The 21,007-nt window shown below is 41.7% G+C and overlaps 1 protein-coding gene across 1 annotated transcript in view; it reads left to right on the top strand.

Annotated features, from left to right (window-relative positions):
• The first annotated feature begins 10,176 nt into the window (after positions 1 to 10,176).
• Positions 10,177 to 21,007, top strand: part of PCCA (propionyl-CoA carboxylase subunit alpha) — a 477,837-nt gene continuing 467,006 nt past the window's right edge. The window contains exon 1 of the mRNA XM_075061511.1: positions 10,177 to 10,278. Coding sequence (XP_074917612.1) covers positions 10,207 to 10,278 — 72 coding nt within the window. The 5' untranslated portion in view covers positions 10,177 to 10,206. The remainder of the gene's footprint in view (positions 10,279 to 21,007) is intronic.

Below are 21,007 nucleotides of genomic sequence, written 5' to 3'. Positions count from 1 at the left end.
TCAAAATTATATTTTTAATCCACTACAACATTGCCCATTAAATGTATTGCTACCAGGAAAAAAAGCAGCACTTTTATTTCAGAATACAGGTGGAGAGGGGGAAATGTAATCAGATACTGATATCGCCTTTCAGTCAGCATCTACATGTATTCATCTGAAATGTCAATATTAAAGGGAAACAAAGTAAGATCAGTTAAAAAAAATCCTGACATTGATGGAATAGCAAAATCAATACATAACCCACCTTCTTCTGGAATCAAAAGAAAAAACTGAAAGAGGGTAAAAATACCTCACAGCTGAAGAGTTTCATTTAATATAGTCACTTTAACAAAGCCTCAAGTAGGTCCAGTGGTCCTAATTAAATTAATTAGGTGCCAAAAATGTTTAGCTACTATAATCTTTTACATTTTATCCAGTGGCTTTCATCGTACTGGACACATCAAAAGTAGTCATCTACCAACAGTAAGGGACTATCTAATTATTATACAATAAAAAGGATTAACTGTCCCAGTAGAGGCTGCTTATTGTTTCTCTTATTCACTGGTCTACCAGAGTCCACAATTTCTGAAGAGAAATCAGGCAACATATTTTAACACAAGTAAATAGGCATTGTGTATGAATGAGGCACTAAAGAAGCATTAAGGATATAGGCCCAGATCCTCAAAGTTAGTAGGCCCCTGACTACCATTGGGAATTAGGCACCTAAATACCTTTGAGGATCTGGGCCATGTATGTAAAAAAAGAAAACTGCAACATGCTGATCCTCCAACATGCTGAGTTCCTCCTGAGAAGTGCCGAGTGTCTTCAGCTCTCACTGAGTTCAGTAGAGAAGGGGGTGCTTTGTTTAGGAAAGCTACCCAGTGCTCACTGTCCCCTCTTACTGTCTTCAGGGGCACACACCATCCTAAAAGGAGGAGAGAAGAGGCACAATCCTTCCTAGAGAGCCCCATAGAGTGGTGCAGCTCTGCCGCAGTGCAAGACAGATTGTAAATTACATAATCTGATCTAGTAGTATGCCTAACATTTAGGGCCTAATTTGATGGAGATAACTTGCTTTTTCACATGTAATTTTTCATGCACAGTTAATTGTAGGTACAAATTATAGCATTGAGATGTCTGCTTTACTTGCAGATGCAGCTACCTGTTTAGATGTCTAAATACTAGCATTTGCACCTTCAAAATGGTAAGCTGACTGATGCCCCTTTAAAAATCAGACTTTCAATTGCAGTACATATTACTTTGCTAAGGATATGTGAACCTGTGAAAATCTTGATTAGATAGATAAATACAAAGAAATATTAGTTAGGAAATAATAAATTAGAAATTATTATCTCATTTTGGAGGATAAAAGCAATTTCCTCTTTGTCTTTCTCTTTCTTTCTGTGCATGTGTATGTGCCAGGTCTGACATGCTAACTTGTTACAAATGTGACTCAGACATATAGCAAGAGTCTTTTTATCTCTCTGGGTGGGGAACATTGGGACAATTTGCATATTTACTTTCTTTTATGAAACTGCATCTTCGTTGTTAACTCATTTAAAAATGCCAATTTAGAATATTGGCTTTGATCTGGTTTCCTGGTAATTAAATTCTTGCCTTTAAACTTCCAACATTTAAAATAATCCTTATTAAGACAATTTTCCCAAACTTCAAATGTTGGTTTTCAATTCTACTATGAAAGGAATGAATAATGGTTCTGGATATATTTACTTAAACACAGGCTAGTTATACCGAACTAGGAAATTGATTTCCTTCCCTCTTGTATTAACTAAGCGCATGATCCAACAAATTCTTACCCTGTCAGAGGCCTTAGTCACACAGTAATCCCATTTGTTTCACTGGAACAACTTACATTAATAAAATCTACTCAAATGAGTAGGGATTTCTAGGATTGGATCCTAAGGCATGCTATTATTCTTCTAGGCAGAATGAAATAAGCATTCCCATGATGGCCTTTAGAAAATGTTCATTGTGAAATAACTTCAGTTCTCAAATACAATATAAGTAAAGATTTATAATTATATCTGTGTAGATAAAATATAAATAATCACTACATATTCATCTAATACAATAACCTGTACATCCTGTTGCCTGCCTGAACCGCTTCTGATTTGAACTTCACCAGGTCTGAGAGGTTCTGATCAGATATTCCAGCTGTGTGCATCTCCACTCATAAGAGAATAAAATAGAAATAAATGTAAAGGGGTAGATTGTGTCTGTTAGGCACACCCATAGTAAGTAATTAAATAAAATCTATAAGTCTTTGTTTTGATCTGATATAAATATAATTACATATTTCATTATTTTTAAAATATCAATCTCTTCCTTCTCTAATTACACATTTGAATATATGGTAATTGTTTTGACTGTGAGGTGGTTAAAAATCTGTGCCATACAATATTAAAAAGAGATTAAAAGGTCTTTTGTTCATATGGAAAACCAAAAACAATATTTTGTTTAAGTGGGATTTTATATTTCTCTAGTCAAGTGATGACGGGACTTTTGTAAAGAAAACCTTTCATCTTAAACATTCAATACTCCGTCACAACATAGTTACCCTAATTTGTATTCCACTGTAGAAATAGGCTTTTTCAGTTTAAACAAATTAAGCAACAATCACTAAGCATACATGGCCAGCATTTTTTCAGGTAACTGTTATCTGCTCTAGTTACAGCTTTATCTTTATAAACTAGAAATCCTGTTTTTGTTTTCCTGATTTTTCTGAGGATTATGTTAGTCAGATTGTCTAAAGAGGCATTGTAGCCAAGAATAATAGCATGAGGGCACTGGATTCAAGAGGTTATGCCCCACTCTTTCCTTACTCGTTGTATAATCTTGAGCAGGGAACTTTGGGCCAAATCCTTCCCTCATTTAGACCCCAGTTCAGGAAAACACTTATGCACATACTTAACTTTAAGTGCATGAGTAATGCCATCCCTCTTCAGCAAAACACTCAAGCACAGGTTTAAGAGCATTGCTGAATCAAGGCTGTTTATTCCCATTGATGTCAGCAGATGATGTATGACCTGAAGTATGACAATTTATATCCCTTATAAATTGGGATAGTGATATCCTATCTCTATGTACTTATGGATGTTCTTGCTGTCTATATAAATGTGTCAGGGCACGAACCAACCTCTAACTGTGATGAGGGTTTGAAGAAACTTCCCCTATGGGCAGTTTATTTCAAAATGATGTACTACAGAGTTTCTTGTGCCTTCCTCCGAAGCATCCGGCACTAGCAACTGTCTGAGAAAGGATATTGAACTAGATGGGCCATAGGTATGACCATTCCTGTGAAATCAGTGGAGTCAAACTGGTTTAAAATAGGTATAACATCAAAATCAGGCCCATTACATTCAGGCCCCAATTCAGCTACACACTTTAAAGTATAAAGCACATGCTTAAGTGCTTTGCTGAATGGGCGCCTCAAAGAGAAAGTAAGTGAAAGAAAGAAGAGAGGAGTCTTTGGGTACATCTACTCTGCAATAAAAAAATCTGTAGCACTGAATCTTAGAGCCCGGTCAATTGATTCAGACTTGCAGGGCTCGGGTTGCCGGTGTGTGTGTGTGGGTCTTGGAGCCCAGACTCCAGCCCCAGCCCAAACATCTACTCTGCAATTTTTAGTCCTGCACCCTGAGTCAGCCACAGCCATGCTGGAGGTCTTTTTATTGCAGTGTACCGTCTAAGTTCAGACCTTGTGCAAGCAGTTGCAACTGCACATGTAGTTCACAGAGTTCTCACTTACATGAGGTCTGAATATGGTCCTAGATCTTTTATATAACAATAACCGAAAAAAGAGTGGTACTGATTTAGAGACATCAGCACTGAACTATACAGAATGATTATTTATAGCATGATGTGGCGGGGGTGAAGGGAAGCAGGAAAGGAAGGAATTGAATATGAAAAGCTCAAGGATGAGTAAGTTTAATGAGAAAGATCTTAGTATTATATTTCAGTGATGTGAGGTTCCAATGATAGGTGAATATATTGTTTAGGGCCAAATTCAGCACTGATACAAATGGATGGTGTACGTTATACATCTAGGACCAGATGCACCACTGTGTTCCAGCTGCTTTGCAACTTTCAGGTAAGCAAAATACCCATAAAGCTGGTTTATCCAGCAAATAAACTGAATTTACAACTAATTAGCATTGTTTAAACAGTGTGGAACACCAAAGTGCAATGGTGCATCTAGCCTCTAAGGGACATTGGTTGGAAAGTGAATGTAAGTAGGTTTAAATGGTGAAATAGCATAACTTGTGTGGGTGTGCAAAAAATACCCAAACAACGTAATTTATATTGATTTGGTATATTATTGGGACAAAATTCAGCCTTAGTATAAAAGGTACAACTGAATTTGGCCCTGGTACTGTTAGTTTGCATTATCTTGCACCTCCCTCTTGGTTCTTCATCTTTGTGAGACAAACATGGCATGGCATATAAATTACATTAATTTTGCACATGCACTGAATCTAGGTTAGTGCAAGTTACACTATGGTGTCACTTTACATCTCTTTCTGGCGTAGGGTGACCAGATGTCCCAATTTTATAGGGACAGCCCTGTTTTTTGGGGCTTTTTCTCATATAGGTTCCTATTACCCGCTCCACTCCCTGTCTTGATTTTTCACACTTGCTGTCTTGTCACCCTATAATCTGGCCAACATACATCCAATGTGTAATATACATCCTACCGTCATTTATGTCACCCTGAATTTGGTTCAGAAAATTCCAGGAATTGCCCAATTACTAGGTTGCATTTAGATGAATTTGGCCCTACATCTTTGTTGCTGTTTCAGATCTCTTGTAAATAAGTTAATAGATAAATGTATTGGCTGACTGGAAGATTGAACCTGTCTCTCATAGACCATTGAATAGAATGCCAATAGAAGGGAACATGGATTACAGAGTATGTAACACATACAAAAAGTTTCTTCTAGCTTTGAGTCATTTAGGCACAGACTTTTCTGTTATGGTTTTTACATCCTATAAACCTCATATTCTGTTTTCTTTGTTAGATAAGGAACAGACATGAAGATTACTATTACACTATGAATTTTCCTTCCCTGAGTTGTAACTTAACATTAAATCATGCTACAGAAGCTTAAATTTTTCTGGGTAAATTCAAGGTTATGTTTGAAGACAAAAGCTCACCAATTCTCTGATTAGGAAGAAGCAAGTCAATTTATAATATCTAAAATTGCAGAGTTTTTTTGCAACCAGTGGGCATACTGAGAAAATGATATGGGTCCTATTCTGGCAGACATTTACAAACATGCTAAACTTTATGAACGTGAATAGCCCGAGTAACTCATTCTGTTCTCATGAGTAGAGTTACACATGTGCTAAAGTGTTTTGCAGGATTAGGGCCTTAGATTTTACAATGTTAAAAAACTATTTATTTAGGAAGTTTTAGCAGGTTTATAAATCCATGACATGTAAATAACAAAAACAAAACAATAATCATTATAACACTGAGCTTTGGTTTAAAGAGACATTCTACAGTAATATAGTCATCAGCTCTCTTTATTTTACAAGGTGTTACCATATTAGAGTGAGCATCATAACAACATCTGGGACATATTGTTTCCAGTGATTTTTATGAACTTGAGCGAAATCTGCTATTACACATATTTAATAGACCAGACATGTCTATGAAATGTAATTTTTAAAACTATTTATTTAGATTTTATAAACAAATCTGATATCCTTGACTTTGAATGGTACTTTTTAAAATTCATGCCTTTAACGAGTGGGAAGTTTTTACTAGAGTTGACCCCCTATTGTTCTTGTAAATTTGGCAGCAATAACTGTATAATTTTAGTCAATTATGTATTTTTTCTTTTATTTATGTACAGTTAGTCTTTTTGAGAAAGACTATACTTGTAGCTTATGATATAAAATTTTATAAATAAAAAATAGAAAAAAAAATAGGCAGAAAGCCGAAGTTAAATCACTCTAAAAAGCAGAAAGGCTTCAAATACAGATAGAACTGACTGGGATTCTCCTACACTTTCTCTCTTGTCCCTTCCATAAGTAAAGTGTTCCTGCCCTTGCTGCAGAAGAAAAAGGACTTGCATTAGTCAATTTCTTACTGCATCAAGTTCTTTATACACCCAGCTGGTTGCAAAGTTTCTCTTTGCAGCCATGCCTCTGTGTAATCCTAGTCAGTTTCCCTTTGCAACTGTGGGGTGCCTCTTTTGATGTGGCGCTGTAGGAGGCTGCCTATGCTTAAAGGAGGGCCTGCAAACAGAACCCCTTCTGTGGAGCAAAAGAAAACACCAGTGTGATGTAATGTGACTCTTTTTTAAATATATACTGTGGAGGAACTGACATCTATGTCTCAGAATTTTGTTATACAGTTTTATGATGTTATACAGTGGTAGAGATTTAGATAAAAATAGATATCTCATTTAAACCCTGAAGTGAAGGACATCTACTCTAGACCTCTCTTCGGTTGGTCTAATTCAGTGACTTTCTGGACTTTCCAGGGAAAGTGGGTGGAAGAAATTGGAGTGATTGTTTCCAGGGTATTTTTAGTGGGATCTTTATTGTTAAATGTATCTATCTGTGACACTGATGGATGAAATATATTATGACATGTTTTTAGACAATAAAGTTTTTTTGTGATTAGCTTATTTACATCTGTATGGTTTGAGTAAGCATTTTTAATAACATAAATTTAAAACATGTAACAGCAACAATGAAATGTCAGTTTTATTCTCACTGGTCAATTTATATGAGGAAGAGGCACATAACTCATCCCTGTCTTTTAGTAAGGAGCAGGGACAAAACTAGTATTCTACTGTCCACCATTCTGCATCTTCTCTGTGCAATTTCAGTAAATTTATTGCCATGAGAAATTAGAAAAGAGCTGACAAAATTAATAAATCTAGGGCAAAGTTTTTAAAATCCTCGGTAGGTGCAAACAGGTGTTTGAGCATCCATTTAGTGGCACAAACTGGAGTTAATCCTGGAGGGAATTTACAAAGGTTGTGTCTGGTTAAACCCAAATATATCTGAGCACTCCAAGGGCATGGGACAGGGACACGGTCTGGAAATTGAGTGTCCGAAAAGAAGTTCCAGAAGGGCCCAAGTGTACTCAACAGTTGCTGTCAGTGCTCAAAAGTTAGTTGTCAGAGGAAACACAGGTTAAGATATTCAAGCAGCACCCCCTCATTGGTTGTTCTTGACTCTCTGCACTCTGGAAAAAAAGATAGCATAAAGGAAGGACTTGACTCTACATACATTTGAGAGAAACAGAGAATTTACTATGGATTTATAGGATTAGTACATAGGAAATATATATATATATCCATCGGTCCATCACATCTGTCTCCAACAGTGGCAGATGTGTCAGAGGAAAGTGAAAGTATGCAATAATCTGATTATAAAGGAAGTTTCTTCCTTAACCCCCTCAACTAGAGGTTGGCTTGCACCTAGAAGCATGAGCATTTAATCTGTTCCAAGCTTTTTAGACCTATTAAATATAATGACGTATCTATACATATTTTCTGAACGAATGTCCATTTTTGTGCTGTTCTAGGACTAGCAGTATCTTGTGGCCATAGATTCCATTGATTAATTTCATAATGCACACAAAGTATCTTCTTTTTTGTTTTAAATTAGTTGCTTTTCACATTTATTGAATATGCCCTTGTTCTTTTATTAGGCGAAAGAGTAAATACATGCATCTCAGTTATCCTCTCTACACTTTACCATTACTGGACTTATTTTTATACCTCTAATTAATGAATCAGTATTACTTCCATTCTACTTTGGAAATTCCCATTCTGTCTGAGTGCACAAATGTGGGGAGCCAGACCTTTTACAGAACTCCCCTCCCCACCTGAGGCTCTTTGAAAATTTCCCTTCCTGTTTCCCTATAGCCTATGCTGTACAGTGATGATGGAATCACAGAACCATAGGGTTAGAAGGGACTGCAAGGGTTATCGAGTCTACTCCACTCCTAAGATGCAGGATTTGTTGTGTCTAAGCCAGTGATACTCAGACTCAGGCTCACAAGCTGCAAGTGGCTCTTTAATGTGTCTCCTGAGGCTCTTTGCAGCACATATTAAAACACTGTGTGATCTAATTATTAACCCATTGGGATGATTTTACTATGTTATTTGCTAATTGTAGTTGATAAAATAATACTAACTCACTTTGCTGTGAGAATTATATCAATATAAAAACCAAATATTTCCTGTCATACTGTTTAAATATGAATATATAGTACTATTGTAAATGAAACAATGAATTTACACTACTGTCAAGTATCAGAGGGGTAGCTGTGTTAGTCTGGATCTGTAAAAGCAGCAAAGAATCCTGTGGCACCTTGTAGACTAACAGACGTTTTGGAGCATGAGCTTTCGTGGGTGAATACCCACTTCGTTGGATGCATCCGACAAAGTGGGTATTCACCCACGAAAGTTCATGCTCCAAAACGTCTGTTAGTCTATAAGGTGCCACAGGATTCTTTGCTGCTTTTACACTACTGTGGCTCTTTTGGGTAATATTGATCGCTAATTTGGCTCTTGAACCACTGAGGTCTGAGTATCACTGGCCTAAACCATCCAAAACAGGTGGCTATCCAATCCAGCCTTTTTTTGAAAACTTTTACTGAAGGTGCTTACAAGGCCTCTCTAAGCGGTGTGTTCCATTGATCTACTGTTCTTACAGTTAGGAAGTTTTCTTCCTGAGATTTAATTTAAAGCTGCTGTGCTGCAGTTTGACCCCATTGCCTCTTGTCCTGCCATCTATTGCAGAAGAAAACAACTTTTCTCCAGCTTTTTATGGTAGCCTTTACAGTATTTGAAGACCACTATCATATCCCCCCTTAATCTCTTTTCCAAACTAAACATACCCAGTTCCTTCAGTCTTTGCTGATATGACTTGCGTTCCATCCCTTTGATTGTCTTTGCCTCTCACCTCTGGATCCTTTCCAGTTTCTCTACATTTTTCTATCCAGGGCCAGCTCCAGGCATCAGCCCAGCAAGCAGATGCTTGGGGTGGCCAACAATGAGGGGTAGGGTGACCAGACAGCAAATGTGAAAAATCAGGATGGGGGTGGGGGATAATAGGAGCCTATATAAGAAAAAGACCCCAAAATTGGGACATCTGGTCACCCTAGTGAGGGCTGCACCTCGAACTCTATGGCAGCAAGTCCCTCACTCCCTCTCGGAGTGAAGGACCTGCTGCCTAATTGCCACCAAAGACTGAAGCAGCGGTAGAGCTGATCGTGATCATGGGTTTTTCCCCACCCCCGCCCCTGCTTGGGGCAGCAAAAACCCTGGAGCCGGCCCTGTTTCTATCCATTGGCGACCAAACCTGGCTAATTCTCCAGCTGAGGCCTGACCAGTGCTGAGTAGGCTGGTACTATCACTTCCCAGAGTGGGGTGAGTGAAGGGTTTTATACTATTAACTTATTTAGGCTAGAAAAATCTCTAACAGCCAGACTGGTGACACTCCAGCAGAGTTGGGTGTACAAAACATACCTTACTGGCTGTGGGGGACAAAGTGTGCATTGGGAGGGGCAACAGCACCCATGGGTAATACCGCCAGCCCAGTCCCGAGATGCTGGGGGCGGGGGGTGGAAAGCCAGCAGCTCCTGCGGCGTTGACAGTGGGTCGGAGGTCCTGTACGTGCATTGCCTTATGTCCTCACAGCCGGGCGGTCCTCGGCAGTGCACTTGGCAGCACGACTCCCAAGCCTGCCTGGAGGCTGGGGTCACCGCCCGGGCTGGCTCGGGCTCCCCGCGCTGGGGACGCGGCTGCAGTAGCCGCCCGCGGAGCCTGGCCTCGGTGCCCAGGTGAGAGACCGCGAGTCCAGGGAAGAAAGTGCAGCGTCACCCCGGCGCGCGGCCAGTCACGCTCGCGGCGCCTATGGCCAGAGCGCCGGGTTCAGCGAGGTGGCACTGACCGGCGGGGGCGGGCGGGGCCCCTCTGGGCTGCCGGGCACGCGCAGCAGCCCAGCGTTCTCGGAGGCTAATCTGCGGAATCCCGGCGCGCCCGGCTCCTCCGAGGCACGAGGATGACGGACACGAGGCGGGAAAGGATCAGCGCGCGCTCTCGGAACCCTTTCCCACAGCCTGAGTGCCTGCCTGGCGCGAGGGAGGGAGGCGATCCTGATTGGTTGAGCGCGGATCGCTGACCCCTCCCCCTCGCCGAGGTGAAAGGGCAACCAGGCGGCCGGCTGGTAGCGACGATGGCGGCGTCCTTGCGCCAAGTGGTCGCGGGCAGCTGGCGGCAGCCGCAGCGATACCTGCTTGCGCTGCAGGTGAGCGGGGAGCCGGGTCAGCGCTAGCAGCGGCCGGGCCCGAGCGCCCTCCCGGAGCCGCCCGCGGGGGATGCACGGGAGCCGAGCTCAGCCCCGCGCCCAAGGGGGCGTCGGCGGGAGCCCCCGGAGGACGCGTTAGGGGCTGTGGCAGGAGCCCGGGAGAGCAGCGCTGAGCGAGCCCGTCGCCGCCCTTGTCTGGGAGCGTCTCTGAGATCTTGTGCTAGGTGCCCCTTCCCTGCCCCAGGGAGCTGTAAGGGTTGTGCACGTTTTTCTGGTCTGTGCCAGGCTAGTCCCGGCCAGCTGCTGCCCTCCGGGGTGGGCTGGTAGGGACTGGTGGTAATAATGTTCAAATGGGCCTCAGCTTTCAGTGCCCTTCCTTCAGGAGCCTGCTTGGTTCTCCTGATAGCTCTGACTGCCATGGCGCCTCTCCTTTCCAAATTGGAGTAGGCACTGTGTGTGTGTGTGTGTGTGTGTGTGTGTGTGTGTGTGTTAAATGAGTTACTTTTCTCATAGGAGACTTGTGACTTCTGGACTCTCCAGTCAGGATTGGGGAATGATTGTGTGTTGTGTATAAGCTAGTTTTCAAAAAGAAAAACCAAGTTATTTGTCTCACTTCTATGTACTGCATAAAAACTAATGGATAATATCTCATTTGTTGCACAACAAGTAGCAATTATGTGAAATACTCCACAGAATTGAGCCTTCTCCAGTGTAGTACCTCTTAAGGATGGTGGCAACAAAGCTGCCATACTGTGTATCTTAGGAGGAATGCAGGAGAGGAGACTTCTCTTGTCCAGAAGGTCTGCAGGAACTGGGTGAATAAGGAGGGGTGTGGACTGGATGCAGCAAATTAGAACAGATAAGGAGGGGAGGCATTGCACAGTGGTTTGAGCATTGGCCTGCTAAACTCAGGGTTGTGAGTTCAATCCTTGAGGGGGCCATTTAGGGAACTGAGGTAAAAATCTATCTGGGGATTGGTCCTGCTTTGAGCAGGGGGTTGGACTAGATGAGGTCCCTTCCAACCCTGATATTCTATGATTCTCCCTCCCATCCCCCCTTTGGAAGCCCAGAAGTGGAGGATTTCTTAGGAATAAATGGTAGCGTGAGCAACATAGATAATTTGGTACCTGTCCAATGGAGCATGAAACTCCACAGTAGCTTATGAGCTTCCAAGGGCAGGCATCTTCTGACACAGTGAAAATAATTTATAAGAAAAAAAACAAGTTAATAGGTTACATTAATGAGAACTTTATTGAAGTGCGCAGTGTGAATTCTTACAAAGATCTCTTATACTTTAAGATACATATTCATGATATTAAGTATATAACTAGTGAGGCATATAATGAAAAACTAGACTGTCACTGACATACTTAAAATAGGATTCTAAGCAAAACAGGAGAACATTGGAGACCTTAATTTCTTCCTCTAGAGGTTGACATATAGTATAACTGATGGTATTAGGTCAACAAGGATAATGGAGGGAAACCTGTAATTAGAGGTGAAATGCATTATAGATTGGCAGAAGCTTGCCATAATTAAGATTTTTGTTTATAAGCTACAAAGTCCATACAAATCCAGTTTTCAAACACCACTTCCAAAAAGGGGGAAATTTAACTTGGATCTCCCATATCCCATGTGAGTGCTCTAACCACTGGGCTCAGTTATAACATGGGTACTGCCTCCATCTCCTCCAGCCAGGTTTTTGAATGGGACCTGATCTGGTAGGGGGCCTCTGAGTATGCCTATTGGATTAGGCCCTGTATGTGAGATAGGCACTCTAAATCTATCTTTCCACAGTTTGCAGATTGCTCTGGGGTTGAGGGGGGGCAATAGCAGTGTACATGCCCAGAGGGAGCTCTTGTGGTAGAAATTGAGGCTCCAATGAGTTTAGGTGCTTACAGCCAAGCAGGAGTTTTGTGGATTACAGTGGTGCCTAAAGCCATATTTCTACTAGACACCTTGGTTGACACAAGTTATCTTGGTGTAGAGCTGCTGCAGTTAGTGTATTGCTCATGCATTTTTTGTTCATTGAATTGGTGCTGTGTGTACTTACCAGGAGAGCCTGTGTTGATGCACGATGGGTAAGTATTCCAGTGTGCAACTTGCCATTGTCTGGCGCATGGTCTCTTGAGAAACTTCGTCAATGCATGATGGGACAGAAACAAGTTGTGTGGGAGTGACTGGGAGCAAGGAGTCAAGTTCCTATCATGCAGCTTCCTCTTTCTTTAGCTTCATGCCTTTATTAAAAAAAAAAACCCTGCAAAACTGCACAGCACTTCTTGCTATCAGTCCTCTCTGAAAGAACCATGGAGTTCACACAGCTCTGCACTGTTGACATGAGTGTTGCAAACACAGGACAGACAATCCTCCAGTATTTGTAGAGCCATAGAAAGTAATGTCCTTTGCTGCTAAGGTTCTGTTTCATAGAGGGTAAATTGCTGAGAGACATAGTGAAAACCACTTCAAGGTTGCTGATGGCATTGTAGATCAGCTGCAGGTGGAGAAGAGCTGCTTCTGACCCTGAGAAACCGGCATTAACTGGTGGGATTGCACTGTAATGCAGGCTTTGGATGATAAGCATTGGCTGCAGAACTTTCAGACACAATGCCATATTCCTGGGACTGTGCTGATTTGCTGTTGCCATCCCGCTTAGGGACACCAGATTGAGAACTGCACTGGCAGTTGAGAAGTGAGTGGCGATCGCTCTTTGGAAGTTTGCCACCCTGGATTTCTACCAGTTAGTGGGAAATAATTTTCGATCTGGAAAATCCACAGTGGGGACCCTTGTCATGCAAGTGTGTAGATCCAGTAATAGTTTCCTGTGCCTGCTATACAGGAGTGTCTCTTTTTTGGTAATGTACAGGAGATGGTGGATTTGTAGCAGTGGGATTCCTGAACTGAGATGGGATGATAGAAAGTGCACACATTCCTATTTTAGCACCAGCTCACCTTGCACAGACTGCGTCAACAGAAAGGGCTACTTTTCTATGGATATACAAGTGCTGATGGATCACCAGGGATGCTTCACCAGCATCAGTCTTGGCCGGTCAGGGAAGGTGCACGATACTCTCATCTTTAATAATGCAGGACTGTTGAGAAAGCTGCAAACAGGGATGTTCTTTCCTGACCAGAGGATTTGGCATATCAGTATTGACAGTGCTACAGTGATCATGGGCGACCTAGCTTACCCCTTGCTTCCCTGGCTCATGATGCTGCACACTGACCACCTCAACGGCATCAAGGAAAGAGTCAAGTGCTAGCTCAGCAGGTGCAGAATAACAGCGGAATGTGGTTTTGGTAGGTTGAACTCGCCCTGTACAATAACATTATGGCTCTTAAAATAATAAAACAATAAAATTTTGGGGTATGAGTGTAGGGCAGTGGCACGGACCACTGATACTATTTTCCACAGGTGGTGGTGATTTTAGCTCATATCTTGCTCTTAAGAGTAACAAAGATGTAGAAAACACTGCTGCAACTGGCATCCTGAAGCCACATGGCCCTGTGGCTTCTTACTTCTATGGTGCTAGCCAAAGTCATTTAGGGTGACCAGACATCCCAATAAAATTGGGACCGTCACCATATTTAGGTGTTGGTTGGGACGCAATTTGTCCCGATATTTCACTCTGCTGGCAGCACTTGCCTTTTTTTTGCTCTGCTGGCGAATCTCTTCTCTTCTTCCTCCTCACCCCCATATCCTGATATTTTCTCCCTCTCATCTGGTCACCCTAAAGTCATTGCAGATTGGCATGTTATTGTGGGGGAAGAAATAAGGTTACCATCCCTAGAAACCTTTGGCAAAGCATTGCAGTATAGCTCTGTGAAGATTTTATCAAGATCTCTCAAGGGCTGTCCTTGTGTACATAAACAAACTGCCCTGCTTTCCCGCATAAAATTAGCCAGAAGGCAATGTGAATACCAACTCTGCCTCTGTTTGTTGTACTGCTACCTGTTCTAGTATGAGTACATTAATGAAAAATCAGTACTCATGCCCTGCTATGTAGGGGTTGGGCTTCATCTGTACATTTAAACATTGTAACAGGCAGGGTGGTTTTCATTTAAATCAAATTAGTGATTTAAATCACTAGTCAGGAAGACTTGATTTAATCATGGATTTCTACATAAAAGTGCATTCTTATTGGTTGTTAGAACCTTAATACATATTCTTCACAACTTAGAGAGAGAGATATAGATTTCATTTTTAGAAGACACACACTATACATTTTTTAAATGATTAATCTGAAAAGTTTTCAAAATAAGTTTTACAGCTGTATTAGAAAATGAATGAATGTTTTGGTTATATTCATTTACCGAAGGTAGTTAAAGCAGATACTCATGAAGTCATTGGGTGATGAACTATCTCCAGTTCAACAGGTTAATCATTAATTTTTGGAGGATTTTCTTGCCATGCTGTATTAGGAGACCACCACCAGACAGACATTTAAATTGTTTTGTTTAACTAGAACAACGTTATGTACTCTGGATTTTTTTCCTTCAACAGCAAACCTATAATATTCTAACAAAACAAGCATATGAATTTTTAATTTAGTTAAACATTAAAGTTTTTTCAAATCAGGTTTGTTTTTGTTAATTGTTTTTAACTAAAATAGTGTTTTGTTTTTTTTTGTGTTTTTTGTTTTTTTTAAAATATTTCATTTGTGTCAGCCAGGTCAACATGAGAAATTCAAAATACTGGCTTCTGCAGTTAACCCAGTTGTCTTCACCTTCATTTTCCTGTTTGCTTATAATCTGGAAAAGAAAAACAAGCATTCCTGCTTTTTTTTTTCAAGTCCCAAATGGTTTCTCAATTAGAAATGAATTAGTCCAAAGGAAGAAAATATTCTTTTTACACTGGCAGAAGAAGCTACTGCTGTTAAAAGTGAGATCACTTCAACAGTCTCTGAATCCAAGTGTTTTAAGTGACTTCCACCGGTTCACTGGTGTGACTTTTCTTTAAAAAATCATCAGCAAACATGCTTCTTGAATGGTTCACCCTTAGCTCTGAAGTTTATTATAGTTGGCATTATGGAGCGATGATTGCAGGATGTTCATGTCCTAGCCAATTCCTCTTCTTCGGCAGTAAAGTTTTCACCCTGGTACCAAGTATTGAGAATATTTGCAAGAAAATGAGCTAGAGAGAGTGCTTGTCCCATTCATTTTTTAATGCTTGTACAGTAACTCCTCACTTAATATTGTAGTTATGTTCCTGAAAAATGTGACTGTAAGGGAAACGATGTTAAGCAAATCCAATTTCCCCATAAGAATTAATGTAAATGTGAGGGTTTAGGTTCCAGGGATTTTTTTTTTTTTTTTTTTTTTTTTTGCTGGACAGACTATTAGTTGGGAACGGTGATCTCTGCCGTTAACCCCCACACAGGCCACTGGAGACATGAGGCAGGCAAGGAGACTGAAGGTACTGTAGCTTAGGAGAAGCACATTGCGCAAGAAGCAGTGGCAGCTTCCCCTATTCTCAAGCACCAGGGGTGGGCGAGGGCTCAGCCTTGCCCACCCATGCCATCCTTCCCCCAAGCTCCCACCTTAACCTTCCCTCTTCTCCCCCACCTTACTTCACACACCACATCTTCACTCCTCCGTGACAGGTATCTCTGTCACGCCCCTGTTCCAGGCGTGGCTGTCCCAATAAGTGCAGAGGGTTTCAGTTATGGCAGCAGCCCTGGCTTATTTACACATACACAATTCTTCGCACACCATGTTGAGCTATATATAAAGCTTACAGGGTAGTTCCCTCTTTTCCTGCGTCAGCCCACAGCTAGGAGTCTGACCTTTCCCTGCTGCGCTTTTCTTCTGCTCCCAACCCTTATAACTGCTGCTTCAGTTCAGGCCCGCGCGTGGAGCCATCCCCAGCCAGCATCGGACTGTTTCCCAGCCCCAATCTATTCCTTGATTGGAGCTGGGAGCAGGGGTATTAGGTGCTTTGCACCAGCACCCTGCTACACCCCCTCCCTCTTCCTGGGGCAGTCAGCTGCGCTTGCAGCTTCAGGAGGCAGGGGAGGAGGGGGAGCTTGTGTGCGAGTCCTTGCTTCCTCCCTCCTGAACGCCGCAAGCTAGCTGTTTTGCTGCTGGCAGAGTCAGGGGTGGGGGGAGGGTGAAGGTGCTGATCTCTGGGGTCTGCTGGTGGGTGGGAGGTGCTGTGTGGGGGGTGTGGAGAGCTGCCAGCTGTGAACAAAGCAGGCAGCCAAACAACATTATAGCAAAGCATTGCACAGCTTTAAATGGAGCATATTCTGTAATTGAGCAGGGACATAAGATCGAAACAATGTTAAGTGAGAGGACATTATGTGGGGAGTTACTGTAATTTTAACTCCATAAGATTGGGTCCCTAATCCATGAGTTCGTTTCCAAAACGTTTCTTGAACATTACAGGAATATATTGTTTCATACTATAGAATTAGAATTTGTAATCCCTATTTCATGATGAGACATTATAACTCAAAGATATATCTTTACATATTTTTTTTGTCAAAGCATTTTATTAAAAAAATCTTTTTTTTAAATCTTTTTTTAAAATCATTGATTTGTATCCACCATGGTAACAGTAAATAGACTCACAAACTTTTCCTGAGGTTTCTTCCCCTGCATAGGGCTTAGCTGCCAGAACTGACTAGACTGTGCTGGAGTCTTGAATGGATCCTGGCTTTTTGCATGGTTGGACCTCCCTGATTGATCATATGCCCCCTGTCTCCCATCTTCTCCTTGCTGTTCACAGGAGGGTCTACATCCTGGGCTCTTCAAAGGAACCCATGGTGCTCTGCAGGGTGCTGATGGAGTCTCTGCCAAGTGTGTCAGGGAGCTTGTATTAAAAGCAACAGATCTGTGGCTCAGCATCAAATCGACTATTGGGCCTGACTGGCCTTCTGGTATCTCTGCTGCAGTTCCTTCACTTTCATACAGCACTGCTGCTGATCCCTGTCATACCCCTTTGCTTGCATCCCCTGTGCAATCTGTCTGTCAATGTCCATATTTCCAGAACTGCTCTGTAGCTGTGCATGCACAGACTATTCTTCCCACAGGCCCAAGAAATCCAGTGGCTCCTGTCTACTCCAGGCAGTAGCACGTCTGGAGCATGTAGTCAGCATAGTCCATTGGGCACTCATGTGCAACATGGAAGAACTACTAGGTGTGTTTATCAAACTGGGAAATTGGAAAAAGGCATTTTAAAAAATATGGGCTTTGTACAGGTAGTGTGTGTCTCCTGGTGTCTGTGACCCCTGGGCAGTGGAGTTCACAGTTGTGGTCGGTGTCTGGCATTGTGGGATAGCTGCTGGAGAACTGTTAGGGTCAACCTAGGTCACGGTGTGTATATTTGCACTGTGTCAACCATGACAGGCTGACTTCCCCTAACAGTATTACCGTAATGGGGTAGTTACATCAGTGGTAGACAAATTTTGAGCGTAGACACAGGCATAACTAGGCTGACGCAAGGTAACTTACATAGACCTAACTTTGTAGTGTAGACCAAGCCTCTATCTTTGTGGCTCTGGTCCAAGGCCCTGTTAAATACATTGTAACTTGTTGGAGAAGTGCTTGAAACTTGTTTTATAGATACCTCGGCTAGCACAGAGTTGCCAAACTCTGGTCCTATCAATACAGGCTCAACCAACTGCTCTTAGTGTGGTTTTTATTTTTTTTTTTTATTTTTTTTTTTCATGGTTTTGCTTCAAGTTGAAGCAAATTTGACTTAAATCTTACTTTGAGTGGGGTGTTAAAAACAATTAACTGCAAAACACTGAGTTAGATTACAACTCTGTGTACTTAAGCACTTAGTCTGACAAACTATACACCAAATGTAAACTCAGTACAGAATTTGAGTTTGATTCTCTTAGTATTTTCAATACAGGAAAAAGAGGAAGATAGTTGTGATTTGTTTAACATAGAAGCTTTGTAAATGAATTAGTTAATTTTTATAAAACTAAGATGAAGTTCCTGTCAAAATATATATTAAACACCTTTACCCCGATTATAATGCTGTCCTCGGGAGCCAAAAAATAGGTGAAACCGCGTTATAGAATATCAGGGTTGGAAGGGACCTCAGGAGGTCATCTAGTCCAACCCCCTGCTCACAGCAGGACCAATTCCAAACTAAATCATCCCAGCCAGGGCTTTGTCAAGCCTGACCTTAAAAACCTCTGAGGAAGGAGATTCCACCACGTCCCTAGGTAACCCATTCCAGTGCTTCACCACCCTCCTAGTGAAAAAGTTTTTCCTAATATCCAACCTAAACCTCCCTCTCTGCAACTAGAGACCACTACTCCTTGTTCTGTCGTCAGGTACCACTGAGAACAGTCTAGATCCATTCTCTTTGGAACCCCCTTTCAGATAGTTGAAAGCATCTATCAAATCCCCCCTCATATATTGAACTTGCTTTGATCTGCTGGAGGGCGCAGGCCCATCCCCCTGGAGCGCTGCTTTACCGCATTATATCCAAATTCGTGTTATATCAGGTCACGTTATATCAGGGTAGAGGTGTAATTAAAACAGTTGAATAAGGTTTCTTACTTTTTCAGTTCTCTAACTGCATGACAGCTTTCCTCTTCCAGTGTTAAAAGGTGTTTTCAATAAATGCCAGAGTCTTAAATCCATTTTAATTAAAACTGACTGTAACTTTTCCATTTCTTCCCTTCTAATTTGCTTCTTTAGCACAAACATCTTCTGGCTTCTCCTGTGCCTTCAAAGTTAAAGAGCTTTGTATTTGTAGTGTTTACAAGACAGTTCAGTAGCCTCTCTTTCTAAATTAGCTGTACACACTTGGTTCAGCTGTTATAAACCATCAGAAGCTTTTCTTCCAGTGAATTATATTAACTTGCAAAGATTTTGTTGAATGTGTGTGTGATTGAGCTCTTGTGGGTTTCCCTACCCTTCTGTAGTAGTGTACGAAAAGGAGATGGTGCCTTTCTGTTGGGAGATGGTGGTGATGGGAGGAGGGTATATGTCCCCGTACCCACCTCCCCAGTCCAACCAAAATGAGGTGTCCATTCTTCTATTTCACATGCAGAAATAGGACTATATGGCCCACTCCTGCACTTGTCTACTATCCCTACTCATTATTCTGGAAAGGACAAACCAGAGAACGAGTACAAAATTTTACCTTGTATTTGTCCCTCTCTTTGTACAACCCCACTTCATTTGGCCTCCGAACATACGTTGTTTGTTTGTTTGTTTGTTTTTCTTCAAGCTTCATTTTTCCTCCTTTTATCTAACCCACTATGTCTGTGACGGTCATGCTCACACTCACTCACTCATCCCCTCATCAGATAGCAGTTCCTTGTGGTACATTTATAGAGCTTGGTTATATGGAAAAAACATAAGGGCAGGAAGTTGAAAAACTCACCTTGCTAGTGCAGTTAATTATTTATTACCCTCCACCCCATTTTGTATTTGAACCCTGAGTAATCTTCCTGGGTCTAGGGATCTATAGTCTTTGTTTCCTAATCTTTAAAACTATGGACTACAGACAGAGCGACTGTCCCAGTCACTTTTGCAGTTTGGTTTTGTCCAGCTATGTATATTTACTGCTACTTTAATTTTATTGTCTGAACCTGATCATTCTTGTGTTTCAACTGGAAAAAAAAAAAAATCCCTGGGTGGTGTGGGAAGAGTCGTGAAGCAGCCAGGCAGGCTTTAGAGAGATGACCTGAAATGACTGCGAGGGGGTGGTGCATGTGCCTTAAAAATATATATAAGTCTTTGCCCCTTGGAAGTCTTGGACTGCGCTACAGTTAGTGAAGCTTAAGCCATTGGGACAGGAATAGCTCTGCACGCTTTCTGGCAGTGCTTTGTGGGCCACAGCCTGAGAACCACTGCGTCACCCTGTCCCCATCTCTTCTCAACCACTAGATTTTTGTTATCAGAGGGGTAGCTGTGTTAGTCTGGATCTGTAAAAGCAGCAAAGAGTTCTGTGGCACCTTGTAGACTAACAGACGTTTTGGAGCATGAGCTTTCGTGGATGAATACCCACTTAGTCTATAAGGTGCCACAGGACTCTTTCTGCTTTTCTGTAAGATGGCAGTTTCAGTATAGATACATGTGTCCTATGGAAAAGATGGTGATGCACATAGAGCATCTCTGATCTTTTGCTTCCTCCTGTAAGTTAGTCATTCTTGTGTGGACTTTCACTTCTCATCCAGAATTGCTGCCCTGGAGACTCAAAAGACATTTCAAGTAGTCTGACGTACTGATCAAATAGACTATCAAATCTTTCTACTTCACCAGCTTTAAAGATACACTTAGAAGTGCTTTAAAGAGTTGCTTGATGAGGGGAAACTAATTGTTTGGCTTTTGTTGTTTAAACTACATGAAATGGGAAAACTTGGCTATTTAAGCTGTTGAACTGCTAACAATCCTTTTGTAAACAAATTCCAAATCTTTGAGGATGGACAGACTGTGTTGGTGAGATATATAAGGGAGTAAGACAGTAGATTAGAATGTACTGTCCTTTTAGTTCTGGAATACTTCTGGCCAAATGCTAATTTGAACCTAAGAAAACTTAGTCTTAACCTGGTCCTGTATTTTCTTAGCGCATAAAATCCTTTCGCCTGCTTTACGTTGCTTCTGAGGCAGAAACTATATCCAGGGACTGTAGCATTTCAGGTCTGAGATGTACTGGCAGAGCCAGTGTGATGTGTTCAAGCTTCTCTATCAGAAACTAAACTCTTTCTTAGTTCTCTCTCAATACATCTCTGAGAGGCACTCAATTCTTTGCCCCCTTTTT

Source organism: Chelonoidis abingdonii, chromosome 1, assembly GCF_003597395.2.
Source record: "Chelonoidis abingdonii isolate Lonesome George chromosome 1, CheloAbing_2.0, whole genome shotgun sequence".
NCBI lineage: Eukaryota > Metazoa > Chordata > Testudines > Testudinidae > Chelonoidis > Chelonoidis abingdonii.
This window is presented reverse-complemented; position numbering and strand designations above follow the sequence as displayed.